Raw genomic sequence first — 13,324 nt, forward strand, 5'->3', positions numbered from 1 at the left:
AAAGAATACCATACTATTGTTTGAGAAGAGTGCACAATAATGAACTTCAAAATGTATTTATAAACCAATTAGACACATTTGGGCAGTCTTGATACAACATTTCGAACATACTGTATATGCAATGGTTCATTGGATCCGTCTAAAACTTTGCACATAGAAAATTGTGCCTGGGCTGGAATAATACAGTATGGCCTTTCTCTTGCATTTCAAAGATGTTGGTACAAAAAAATATATTTTACAACATCTAATGTGTTATATTTGCCTGCAATAATTTCACATTTCCTCAAACTTCAAAGTGTTTCCTTTGAAATGATATCAGAAATATGCATATCCTCGCTTCAGGTCCTGAGATAAAGGCAGTTAGATTTGGGTATGTCATTTTAGGCGAAAAATTGAAAAAAAAAGGAAAAAGGGTCAGATCCTGAAGACGTTTTAAGGTTATGGTTTGGGAAAGGCTTAAAAACAACACGCTGTTTCCATCAACTATCATCAAGTATTCTCACGGCTTGCTAGAGCATGGGTGAACTGTGTTGGCGCAGTAGTCTAAGCAGCGTGCTCCGGCTCCGAGTATCATGAGTTTGTGCCCAGTCTTGTGCAACTGTTTTTAATATTTTAAGGGGGCCTTTTCAAATGCCCGAAAATGCCATCTATTTCTAGGTATAAGCCTGCTGTGTCTTGGTGCATTATGGCTAATCTGTGTCAAATCTCTTATAATCTTTTAAAAGCATAGAGATCACTGGGATGCGCTCTTTTGAACATGGAATACCTGTATGATGACATGATGCTGCCACAAAGACACACCTGACACAGTGAACTCCTGACTACTCCCACAGCAAAGGCTACACTTCCTGCCACAGCTCCACTCCCTCACAATAATACTAGGAGAATGAAAACACCCATAAGCAAACAAGTTGACGTGTGCAAGCTTAACATTCATCTAAAATCATAGATCTTAGACAACAAAGCAAAACACAGACTTATCATAGTTTTATAAGGACCCCAAAACACATCATGCATGATTTCCTGGCAATCTGCTGTAATCACCATGGAGAGCTGCTGAACCATCAACACAATCAACTTCCCTAGACACACACTCACTCCACTGATGCTCTGAATTGTGTATTTATGGTCTGATTTACATTTTGGCAGGGTTGATGTTGGTAAGAGTAACTGTATGCCTATGGGGGCACAGACATTTATGCTGGGGGAAACCTTCAACAAGGGTTCATTTCTTTATCCTGCTGGACTGTGAAGACTATCCTGACGGTTAGAGCTCTCAGCTCCTCGGTAGCTCCATACTCATATAGTTACTGGGAGACATACAGCGTTCCCACCCTGTCCCCACCCAGTCCTGAAATATACTGGGCAAGATATTTATACAGTATGCACACACAAATGCACACACACGCATGCACACACACAATTTGAAGGGAAAATAGGTCATGCAAACTATCAGGTGCTGGCATAAGATGCCAAATGAAAATGCATTTTTCCAACTGTTGGGACATTGATTTTGGTCATGTCAACCTGCAAATACAGTAATTACTCCACTGAATACCTTCATGTTGTATCTTCATCTCCTCCTTCACCAGTCTACAGGGTTACAGAGTCCAGTCTCATCGTGCTGCTTCTATCCTGTGAGAAGAGTGGACAGGTATTTCCATTGAATGATACACATTCACCTCATTTAATCTGGCTCTAGGGGACTTGTCAGAGTTGAATGGCATTCTGGATATTTGTTCCACGGTAATAGAGAACAGAGACAATGCACAGAAAGGTAGAATATAACAACAACAGCCAAACAAACAACTCAATGTATACATACATGATATGGTCACAATAGTTTAGAGTGATAGTGCATTATACATTTTAAAGGCATGAAATTAACACAGTTGATCAATAATTTGTGTAGTAAATTGCACTGCTTATTGTAGCTCATATGCTATTCACGCTATGCTTTCTTTATTGTATAGCTACCCTCACAATAATCCCACTTTCCCTGAGTTACTAGGTTATGACAGTATTAAAGTACAGTATGCTATAATAGTGTAGTCGGTATCAATCAGACAACCCCAACCAGCCTAGGAGGAGCGTACGTAAGGACGTACGTGCTCTCCCTGTCGGCGGTGTCTGGAACTGATCCAGATCATCAGGGCTGGATTTGCTCCAGGTGCAAAAATGCTGTCAGGCTCATTAAGAGGGACCTCTCCGAGATCCGGCTATTCAGTTCAGCGCAGAGCTCTAAACGGACAGATTACTACCAGATAGACTGCGGCGTTACAGTGAGCGATTAAAAAAGAAAGAATTTCATTTCTCTTTGGGTCGATTACGGACTATAGAGCGACACTATAGAATTGCTGATTAGTTGTGACGGAGTTTTTGGAGTTTAAATTTTAGTTTATCGCTTGTCAAACTTATTTGAGAGTATTTGTTTTGACGAAAATACTGTTTACCCACGGCCTGGTGGAGAAATCCGTTACCTGAGGATAACAAATCAAAGGTCTGTGAATGATAGGCCTAATACTGGCACAAAAAGACAAGATAAGTACGTGGCAAATTAAAGTTATGGTTTTATAATGGAATGGCAATATTCAGAAATTCTTTTGCAATTTGTTCTTTTTCAGAAATCTGCTTTAAACGAATACTTTTACCAGGGATTTCCCGTCTCCGAATGAAGGGATTTGTGCGCATTTTCGGTTGCAGCCTTTCTAGAAAATTGGTTGACCCAATATCGCATTGAGTGCCTTCGCCTGGTTTTTGTTTTGAGCTCTCCCAGAAATGGTGGGACACCTACATTTACAAGCTATGGATGATAGTCTGAAAGGAAAGAATCGGGAGGGACTGCTTGACAGTCCGGATTCGGGACTCCCTCCGAGTCCAAGTCCGCCCTTCTATTCGCTGTCTCCAGGTCTGCTCGAGTCGCGCTCCGGGAGTTGTTCAACGCCAGTCGAGAACCATGGATACTATAAAAAGGAGAGCAAAGGCAAACTGGTAAGCAACAGTCGATCATTTGTTTTGATAGCTTACAAGTGCTGTTGGCTCTGCGCATTGTGCACAATTCACCAAAAAGCAGATAAACTCCCTGAATGTGTATGATCAAGACAAGAGAGAAATACACCTATCTAGCCTCTGATGACTTGTTAAACCATGTGTCAGTTGCTGTAACCGTCGTGTACGTATGTCTATTAATGTTTTGTTTTGGACAGAAACATGAACTAGCATATTGCCTACCTACTCATAAACATATAGTAGTCCTTTTACTGCAGGGATTTCACTGGTGCAACACACAGGCCTAGACCTTTTCTGGTGAAGCATAATCTTTAGAAATCAAATAGTTTAAATGGATTGACATGGCTTCACTGGAATATTCATTGGATTCCTGAATCTAAAACAATTCTAAACAAGTTGTTAAAGATAATTGATATTGATAGGCATTCCCTCAGATCACACATGTAGGAAACAAATGTGTTGTACATTTTTTTTATATATATATTTTTTAAGGACTGGGTGAAAAATAACCAGAAATGAGCTAAGTTTCTCTGTAGTAATGTGTTTAATCTGTAAAAACAGATGCCATTGTTTGCAGGGATTTTGTCATCTGTAATAATTAACTTTCCACTGAAGAAAAGAGAAGCAGTGTTCAAAACATCCTGTTAATGTTTCATAAAAGGGATAAGCATCAACCTGTACTTTCCAAGAAAAATATAACATCTCAGAAATCTCAATTGTATTGATATGTTCTTGTCTCTTGAGCGAATATTTAACCATATAGAGTCGAGGAGGAATGTTACAAGAGTCACACAGGATGTCAACCATCCCTCTGTCTGTCCCATTCATGATGGAATACTTTGCAAGTCAATGGCAACCCACGGTTGACGTAACCAATAGAAACAAACAGAAGTTTCCAGTTGTATGTACGGGATACACATGGGATACACCGTCCAACAAAATGCTTACTTGCAGGTTCCTTCTCGACAATGCAACAACAGTAAGAAATAATAAAAGATCAGAATGTAAAGAACATTTAAAAAACTCTAGGTCAATGTGTGAGTATGTGTGGTGGTAGCAATGGGAGAGGGGACAAAACAGTATGGTTGTGATTAGCTCCTTGTGTCTGTTGTGGTCACCATTACTGACAACTCTCAGGTCAATCACCTCTAGTCGACCACACTGCTTCTACTCAAACAGTATAAATACCTTTTAACCTGGCTGTACTTTCTCACAGCAGCCAATGCCAGCTTGGAAACTTGACAGCCCATATAGGCATATGCTTTGGCATGAAATCCCCAATAAATAGCTCTCGTGTGTCTAGTGCCTCACACTTGGGAAAGGGCACACAAGTTATTTGTTATGATACTGAACAAAAATGTAAATGCAACATGCAACAATTTCAAAGATTGACTGAGTTACAGTTAATAGGACATCAGTCAATTGAAGTAAATGCATTAGGCCCTAATCTATGGATTTCACATGACTGGGAAGACAGATATGAATCTGTTGGTCACATAACTTCAAAAAAAAAGTAGGAGCGTCAATCAGAAAACCAGTCAGTATCTGGTGTGACCACAATTTTCCTCATGCAGCGTGACACATCTCCTTCATATAGACTTTATTAGGCTGTTGATCGTGGCCTGTGGAATGTTGTCCCACTCCTCTTCATGGCTGTGCTAAGTTGCTGGATATTGGTGGGAACTGGAACAGGCTGTTGTACACAGATCCAGAGCATCCCAAACATGCTCAATGGGTGACATGTCTGGTGAGTGTGTAGAGATCCTTACAACATGGGGCCGTGCATTATCATGCTGAAACATGAGGTGATGGCGGCAGATGATTGGTAAGACAGTGGGCCTCAGGATCTCATCACGGTATCTCTCTCTGCATTCAATTTGCCATTGATAAAATGCAATTGTGTTCATTGTCTGTTGCTAATGACAGCCCATACCATAACCCCACCGCCACCATGGGGCACTCTGTTCACGACGATGACATGAGCAAACCGCTCGTGCACACAATGCCATACACACGATCTGCCCGGTACAGTTGAAACCAGGATTCATCCATGAAGAGCACACCTCTCCAGCATGCCAGTGGCCATCAAAGGTAAGTATTTGCCCATTGAAGTCGGTTATGTTGCTGAACTGCAGTCAGGTCAAGACCCTGGTGAGGAAGACGAGCACGCAGATGAGCTTCCCTGAGACCGTTTCTGATCATTTGTGCAGAAATTCTTTGGTTGTGCAAAGCCACAGTTTCATCAGCTGTCTGGGTGGCTGGTCTCAGACGATCCCACAGGTGAAGAAGTAGGATGTGTTCGTCCTTTGTTAGCATGGTTACACGTGGTCTGCTGTTGTGAGGCCAGTTGGACGTACTGTTAAACTATCTAAAAACAATGTTGGAGGCGGCTTATGGTAGAGAAATGAACATTCAATTCTCTGGCAACAGTTCTGGTGGACATTCCTGCACTCAGCATGTCAATTGCACACTCCCTTAATACTTCAGACATCTGTGACAAAACTGCACTTTTTAGAGAGGCCTTTTATTGTTCCCAGTGCACCTGTGTAATGATCATGCTTTTTAATCAGCTTCTTGATATGCCACACCTGTTTGGTGGATGGATTCAGGTGGATGGATTATCTTGGTAAAGGAGAAATACTCACAAACAGGGATGTAAACCAATTTGTGCACACAATTTGAGAATCTTTTTGTGCATATGGAACATTTCTGGGATATTTTATTTCAGCTCATGAAACATGAAACACTTTACATGTTGTGTTTTTATATTTTTGTTCAGTGTATTTGATCAAGAAATGCAATTATGTGTAATTTTGGTTAAGAAGAATAACTTTTTTTTAATCAATCTTTTGCCATGATTTGAGTGAAAAGTAGTAATCCCATTGAGGAACAAAGGTCGATTCTATTAACTCCTAATTTAACTGTCAAAGGAACATGTTCATACAGGTCTAGATGGCATTTTAATGTGCTTTTAGCCAGCAGCCTACACCACATGCAGTACAATACAGTAGACTGGAGTTGCGTGACACTGGTTTGTTGAGGCCTGAAAGGAGATATGGTTCTAATCCCCTGGATGTGGGGATTGGTGGAGCTCCCCTGCTTTGTGGTTTCTCCTCATAAAAGCAGCTTTGATAGGGGCTGAATCTGCTTTTGGTTCCAATACCTTTCATGGGATTGTGTGTGTGTGTGGAAAAAAAATCAACCCATTCCATTAGTAAAAGCTTTCAAAGCATTTTTATGTGAGTTTGAGCTTATATACAGTACGTGCATGCTTGGCATTGGCAGACATTCATGCACTTGCATAAAGAGTTTTTCCGCAGTTCTACTCTTTGTGGTGGTTTTTGTATGTGACCTAAGAACAATCCCAAAGTTCTGTTTTTGAGACACACATACTTGCAAGAGCAGTTGCAGGCTGTTGCATAAGCGTTTCATTACCTCTGTATTTGAATTTAAACACAGATGAATACACACACACACACTAGGGTTGTCACGATACCAGTATCGCGATACTGCTATACATGATTTTCCATGGCAAAAAGGAAAACACAAGGCAGACTAAACTCGTTGTAGCTGCTGTATCTAAACTGTTGTGTGCTATAGCTTGGACAATAAACATGTGATTCTGGGTGACAATGTCAGGCTGCTTGTTTTCAAATTTAGTCCACTTTATGCTTTGTTTCCTTGTCACGATACGTCTGAGTATCACAATACTGGTATCGTGACAACCCTAACACACACACACTGTGTTTGTTGCTAAATATATACTATGGATGCATAAACTGCATTGAAATGTAGTTATTTTGTGGTCACTACTAGACACTGAAGACACTGAACTTGACATTTAGCAGGTTTTCAACAGAGTGATTGACTACTGTAGCTCAGCGCTGACAACTGGATCCCCTTGTGAAGACATTACTCTATTTCACAGTAAAACCCCGACATTACATTCTGGTTATTAGATGGTTATAGCTCAATATGATTACTTTCCATCTCCCTGTCTCTGTATAACCACTTTGGTACTTGAGCTAACATGTTTTTTTTGGGGGGGGGTGTAGATTAGTTCCAGCCCAGTCAAGGAGCTAAGTCAGGGCTATCACTGGATTAGAGTGTAGGACAGAAAGGAGACTCGTGTCGTGTGTCATTACGTTCCAGCTCCAGCTTTAGAGTTGATATTCATAGTGATGCTGGAACTTGACGACCTCTACTCTCTCTACTCAGTCAGCAGTTTACTGTGTGATGATGATGGGCAGAGTTTTTCCTGACTCCAGGTTCTCGTGATCTACCTCGATTGGTTGAGAGTTGCACATTGAGTGTCTATTGTACTGTATGTAGCCTGTGCTTGGCTGCACACCACATTGACTGGGTGGGTAGAGTTGTGCTTCCGGGGAATGAGTTCCGTATGTGTGCTGTTTCTGCCTGGGTACAGTAGATGGAGGGGCCCCTAGCCTGGAGCCCACCTACATTCACAAGTATGTTTATACTTTCAAAAGCGGCCAACAAAATGCATTCCCCTGGATAAACAGCCAGGATGCTGCTCCAGCCAGAGAACAATAGACAAGCCAATCACACTCTTTTAATGAGATGATGCCACGCTGTGCCAGCAGCACACAGTGGGAATTAATCAATTTACAGGGATTAACAGCATGGTTATTGGTTACAGCACAGGTTAAGTGGGGGTACAGTAAATCAAATCAAATCAAATGTATTTCTATAGCCCTTCGTACATCAGCTGATATCTCAAAGTGCTGTACAGAAACCCAGCCTGAAACCCCAAACGGCAAGCAATGCAGGTGTAGAAGCACGGTGGCTAGGAAAAACTCCCTAGAAAGGCCAAAACCTAGGAAGAAACCTAGAGAGGAACCAGGCTATGTGGGGTGGCCAGTCCTCTTCTGGCTGTGCCGGGTGGAGATTATAACAGAACATGGCCAAGATGTTCAAATGTTCATAAATGACCAGCATGGTCGAATAATAGTAAGGCAGAACAGTTGAAACTGGAACAGCAGCATGGCCAGGTGGACTGGGGACAGCAAGGAGTCATCATGTCAGGTAGTCCTGGGGCATGGTCCTAGGGCTCAGGTCCTCCGAGAGAGAGAAAGAAAGGAGAGAATTAGAGAACGCACACTTAGATTCACACAGGACACCGAATAGGACAGGAGAAGTACTCCAGATATAACAAACTGACCCTAGCCCCCTGACACAAACTACTGCGGCATAAATACTGGAGGCTGAGACAGGAGGGGACAGGAGACACTGTGGCCCCCACACCACTAGAGGGATATCTTCAACCACCAACTTACCAACCTGAGACAAGGCTGAGTATAGCCCATAAAGATCTCCACCACGGCACAGCCCAAGGGGGGGGGGGGGTTGGGTAAGACATCACTGTGCAGCACACAGCTCACTTGGGCGGCATCTCTGCTGTGCCTTTGGCTTGTTCCGAGCTGTTAGGGAGAGGTGAGGTTGGAGAGCAAAGTTGTTACGTTAATGTCTCTATCTAAACTTTTGTAACGAGAGAGAGAATTCAGGAAGTTTTGTTTTGGAAAGGTACCATAATTACACTTAAAAGCATCAGTTTGACATCTTAAACTCTCAACGAAACATGTATTGTCTGAATGGCATGTTGACTGGACGTCATGCTTGCCTCTTGGCTCAGACAGCAGCACTGAACATAGTTGGCAAAGGATTTAGAATTTGCTAACTGATTCCAGAAGCGGTAGCTACAGTGTATGGCTTTGTGCTTCTGACTTTGGTCTCTAGGCAGATGGTGGGACAGGACAGCAGAGTCCCTATGCAGTGGCCTTCTTGCAGGGTCTCTCAGATAGGTGTAACAAGTGATCCAATCCTGGAGCAGAGGTATTTGACCCTCTGATTACATAGTCTAACCAGGTTGTCACACTGTGTTCTGCTGTACTGTATGTGAGAAACTCTGAGATGCATACAGTGCCCTAAGGTTGACAACACTGACTACAAGACTCCATCAATTTGATTTCAATTGACTCTAAAATGAACTTCATGTATGTGTCCTCTGGGACAGAGGTTGTTGTATAGTGCAGACAGACAGTAGCCTCTCCTGTCTTGGACCACCATGTTGGCTAGACTGGAGGCTCTCTGTGGGGTGATTTAGTGAAGGGGAGCAGAGCGGTTCTGATTGCTTGAGCAGTGACCGTGCCCAGGTCCAGGAGACACAGAGGCGGTGTGACGCTCTCAGCTAACCCACTCAGTTACACATGCAGACAGGCCGGCTGGCTGACTGGCTTTGTTCGTCCCTTCTGAAGCATACCACTAGGCTGCTGTGGGGGCTCAGTGGGGGGAAAAAAAGATTTACAGCGACTGCAACACTTCATATCGCCTTGTCCCTCTATGTAATTATCTGAATGAGAAAGGGAAGTGGTGTACTATTCTTTTTGCTACTTGTTGTGTAGACACCACCTACTCTTTCTAGCCAGGCTTTGCTCAGCTATTGTCGCTGTGTTGTGTGAATGCTGGGGGAGATGGCACAGAACTCCTCATGTGGGAGGTCCTATTCTCGGTGTATTGAGAGCCTGTATCTTTGCCAGCTAAATAAACTGTTTTCTATATTAGGTAGAGAGCACTAGTAGTGTATCAGTAGTGGGATCTCCCAGGACAGTCTGACACCCACTCTTGCCTGAAGAATGGATTCTGCCAACTTACTTCCCTCTTCAACATGTCAAAGACACTTCCCTCACCACCAGTAGGTTCATTTTTACACATAAACAGAGGGTAATGTGATGGATTTATAAAAATGGCCTACCTAACCTCATACCTAAATCTTCCCCTAGCTGCCGTACCTTCTCCTGAACTCAACGGGGACGGACCCGAGGACACGCATGTACCCTGTGTTCTTTGGTGAGAGCATCGAGGTCAACCCCAAACCTGAAACAGAGATCAAGTGAGTGACCCTTCACCAAACCACACAAATAATTACTTGGTATTAAACAAGCATCTACTGTAGTTTTAATGGACTTTTGTAATTGCCTTTTTAATGTACAGGTTGATGCAGCAGGATTTTGAAGGCAGCTTTTCTCTACCCTACTCAGTAGTCACCTCTTAACAGCGCCATCTAGTGATCAGCTTCTATACTATTTCCTATCGAATGTATTACTCGTCAAAGTACTTTGGTTCTTCAACACTTAATCCCATGTTTTTGGTTATACTCTCCAGGTGTAACTCTGAAGTGAAGTACGACTCAGACAGGCACTACCGGGACCAGGTGTACTGCGCTCCCGTTCCCACGGTGACTTCCTACAGCGAGATGGTGGTGGCCGTGCAGAACTGCACCTGGCGGCGCTACAAGTCCCAGGTGTACCTAGAGCCCCGTCAGAGGCCCCTGCACTACCAAAGCACCACCATTGTGTACCCCAAACATGCCAAGAACACTTACCGCACCACACTCAACTACAACGCTACGGGTTCCCAACGGTGGTTTGTCTCCACCGTCCAGCTGAAGTCCAGGGAGGACAGCAGCCCCTGCATCATCTATGCTGAGGACCTCTAAACCTGATCTCAGACCTGACCTGCCTGGCCATTCCTACTGTTGTGGATTGGATACACACAGAGGCTGACAGACAGGTGGACACACAGGAAGACTGATAGACTGACACACAGAGGGTGGTAGTATTGCATACTGTATAAGGAATATTGTAGGGGGGAGTACATCGAATCACAAAGGCCTTTAATGAGTTGTCCTTCATGTTAATTTGTCTTGTGAGGCAGAGCGCTGCCAGTCTGCTGCCTCTTCTCTCCAGGAACATCTCTGATAGTTGAGCATGACTCTGGGGGTTGACGGTACCACGTTACACACCTTATTTGACTGTAAAGATTAATTATAGAAATTGACATATTCATGCTCAAAAGCTGACATGTGAATCCACACAGATGCGTGCAAAGCAGTCTAATAGCTTGATTGCACTTATTTTAACATTGTGTAAATTGTGGGTATTCTGAAAAGGAGGGGGGGGGGGGTGAAAAGATTGGACCAAAGATTTTGTTACAAAGACAGATTCACCCTAGTTGGAAGTAATGTGTTTGACACATCCTCATCAGACTCTCAAACACGACTCTTGCATTAGATCTACAACCGGGTGTCACGAGTACATCATTGTCGTCTCTCAAAAGATGCCCAGTGACGACAAACTCATCTTGCTTTGACAGACACCAAACCACATCTTCATTAGTGACCTCAAACTCTAGAATGTGCCTTTTTAGTCTGATAGACACTGGGGCATTTTAAAGCTAGAATCCTTAAGTGAAACAATAACAAAGTGGTCACTGTGTTTTGGTAAAAAGCTGAGGGATGGGCCTGGAGAAATGTAACCACAAATTCATAGACCGAGCATGGATGCAAAGACTGACTAGTTTACACCATGTGTTGAGGCTTTACAGTGTTTACGTTTACATTGGAGTAAAACAAGCTTGTATTTAGGGTTCTGATGGGGTATGACAGTTGAACTAAGTTCAAGAGGCATTTCTAAGTTATATTCTTCAAGAATCAATGGGTGTATATATCATTAATTAAAAGGTCTAAAAATGGATGTCGCAACTAAGGATTCTAGCTTCAAATGAAAATATCACATTATCCATGCCATTTTCTACAACAAATCAGAAATGGAGTCTGAGGCACCTTCAACAGCAGGCAGAGAGTCAAGGTTTCTGTTATAGATTGCCTCTGGAGAAGGAGATGCTTGTTGTCGCTGCCATAACTACAAGTCAACCTGCCAGTTGGAAATGCCAAAGTTGGAGCCAGAGAGAAGGAGGGAGAGCAGAGCTGGGAAAACCTGAGGAACATTTCTATTTTAAGACATGGCTCTAGCCCCTGATATCCAGGTTGTTTGGCAGACTGGTAAACACGACCATAAAAATCCAAACATGTTACTCTCTCCAGCACACTGTTGTTATATACAGGATAGTGAAATGGGTGGCTTAGATTTATTCACAGCTGTCAGGTGTTGTAGGAAAATAATATAAATTCTTATTTGTATTAAGAATTGCCTGATCTCGCTCACAACAGTTTTTTAGTCTATTTTATATATATGGATTATGGAACCTGGTAAATATTCAACCTTGTATTATGAATTCAGATCTCTTACCTCCATTTTTTTTTCTCTCTCTACTTTATTTCATAGAAAATTTGCATTTTCTACTTTTAATTTACATCCTGAGCTATTTTTGTAATGAAAAAAAATGTAGGTTTTGAAAATTGACAAAGGTGTGTTTTATACACTAAAGAATATGGACAGAAGAAAGTGAGAGAAAGTTAAGAGGCTCTGTTTTGGAGGCTTTCTTAAGGGTCAAGCTGTTCTGAGTAATGAGGTCTACTGTAAATGTTACAAGTGCAACAGCAACTTTATAATACTGATGGTTTGAACCATAGGTATTACAGTGGCTGGTACAGAAAAAGGCCGTTCAGTGGAAAGATTGCTGTGGATTTCTGTGATGTGGCAGGAGGTATGTGAGAAGTTATACGTTTGAGGTGATGGAAGTCTAAGGGTTTCAAAGCATTTGGTTGTTTTGTGTAAGATACTTTAATTATTGATGTTAGTGTTTCCTAACGGTTGATTTTGTTCTTGTAAAATACTTTCCTGTTGTATATGTGGCATCGAGGCACTTCATAATTCTCTTTATATTTTTGTATATTTCCTGTGTCAATCATCTTTTTTTGTTTTGAGAAAATAAAAAATAATTTAATTGAATAAAAATCTTTTAATTGAATAAAAGACCAAATATCAAAACCCAAACTGCACTATGGTCACGTGTATTTTCAGCATTTCCTTTTCAGTATATTGAAAGAGCCTAAAATCCTGGAACTCTGCAATGTAGACAACCTAACTTCAATTCACAACAGAATTCCCACGGCATGTCCGAAGTTAAAGAGAGGGCCCGTAACAAACAATGCATACAGCTCTATTATTAAGATCTCAACCACAATGGAAAGCAATATCATCTCTCCAGCAGCAGTACAGGAAAAAGAAAGTTCCACAGACATAACGCGCCAGGGAAAAAGTCACATTAAATGTGGCGCAACTTCTTAACTGTTGAAGGTTCTGCCCTGCCTCATGCTTTAAGGCAGGGTTGGGCAACTAGATTCAACTGTGTGCCAATTTTTGTGAGTGGATGGCGGGGGTTGGAACATAATTAACAAAGAGATTGTATATGATAATAATAATTTCATACCTTGATTATATTGAGACACAATCAAGTCTAGTTTTTTATTCATGGGAATACTTGAACAGCTTTCCTAAATTAAACACATTTTTAGCTGAATTCCTGGTGATTTTTCCTTTTTTTTAAAAACCGT

At 42.0% G+C, this 13,324-nt stretch overlaps 1 protein-coding gene across 5 annotated transcripts; it reads left to right on the top strand.

Annotated features, from left to right (window-relative positions):
* The first annotated feature begins 2,203 nt into the window (after window positions 1–2,203).
* On the top strand, window positions 2,204–12,764 carry LOC118358263 (refilin-A-like). 5 transcript variants are annotated; one of them, XM_035735868.1, is made up of 4 exons: window positions 2,204–2,545; window positions 2,625–2,991; window positions 9,810–9,919; window positions 10,192–12,764. In XM_035735868.1, exons 2-4 carry the CDS (start codon window positions 2,779–2,781, stop codon window positions 10,523–10,525), a joined length of 657 nt encoding a protein of 218 aa, XP_035591761.1. In that variant the 5' UTR covers window positions 2,204–2,545; window positions 2,625–2,778; the 3' UTR covers window positions 10,526–12,764. The 5 variants fall into 5 exon arrangements, with proteins under 5 accessions (XP_035591761.1, XP_035591759.1, XP_035591758.1 ...); XM_035735866.1 differs by having other exon boundaries at window positions 2,204–2,500; XM_035735870.2 differs by lacking the exon at window positions 2,204–2,545 and adding an exon at window positions 9,592–9,721 and having other exon boundaries at window positions 2,854–2,991.
* The last annotated feature ends 560 nt before the right edge of the window (window positions 12,765–13,324 follow it).

This window comes from Oncorhynchus keta, chromosome 25 (genome assembly GCF_023373465.1).
Source record: "Oncorhynchus keta strain PuntledgeMale-10-30-2019 chromosome 25, Oket_V2, whole genome shotgun sequence".
Taxonomy (NCBI): Eukaryota; Metazoa; Chordata; class Actinopteri; order Salmoniformes; family Salmonidae; genus Oncorhynchus; species Oncorhynchus keta.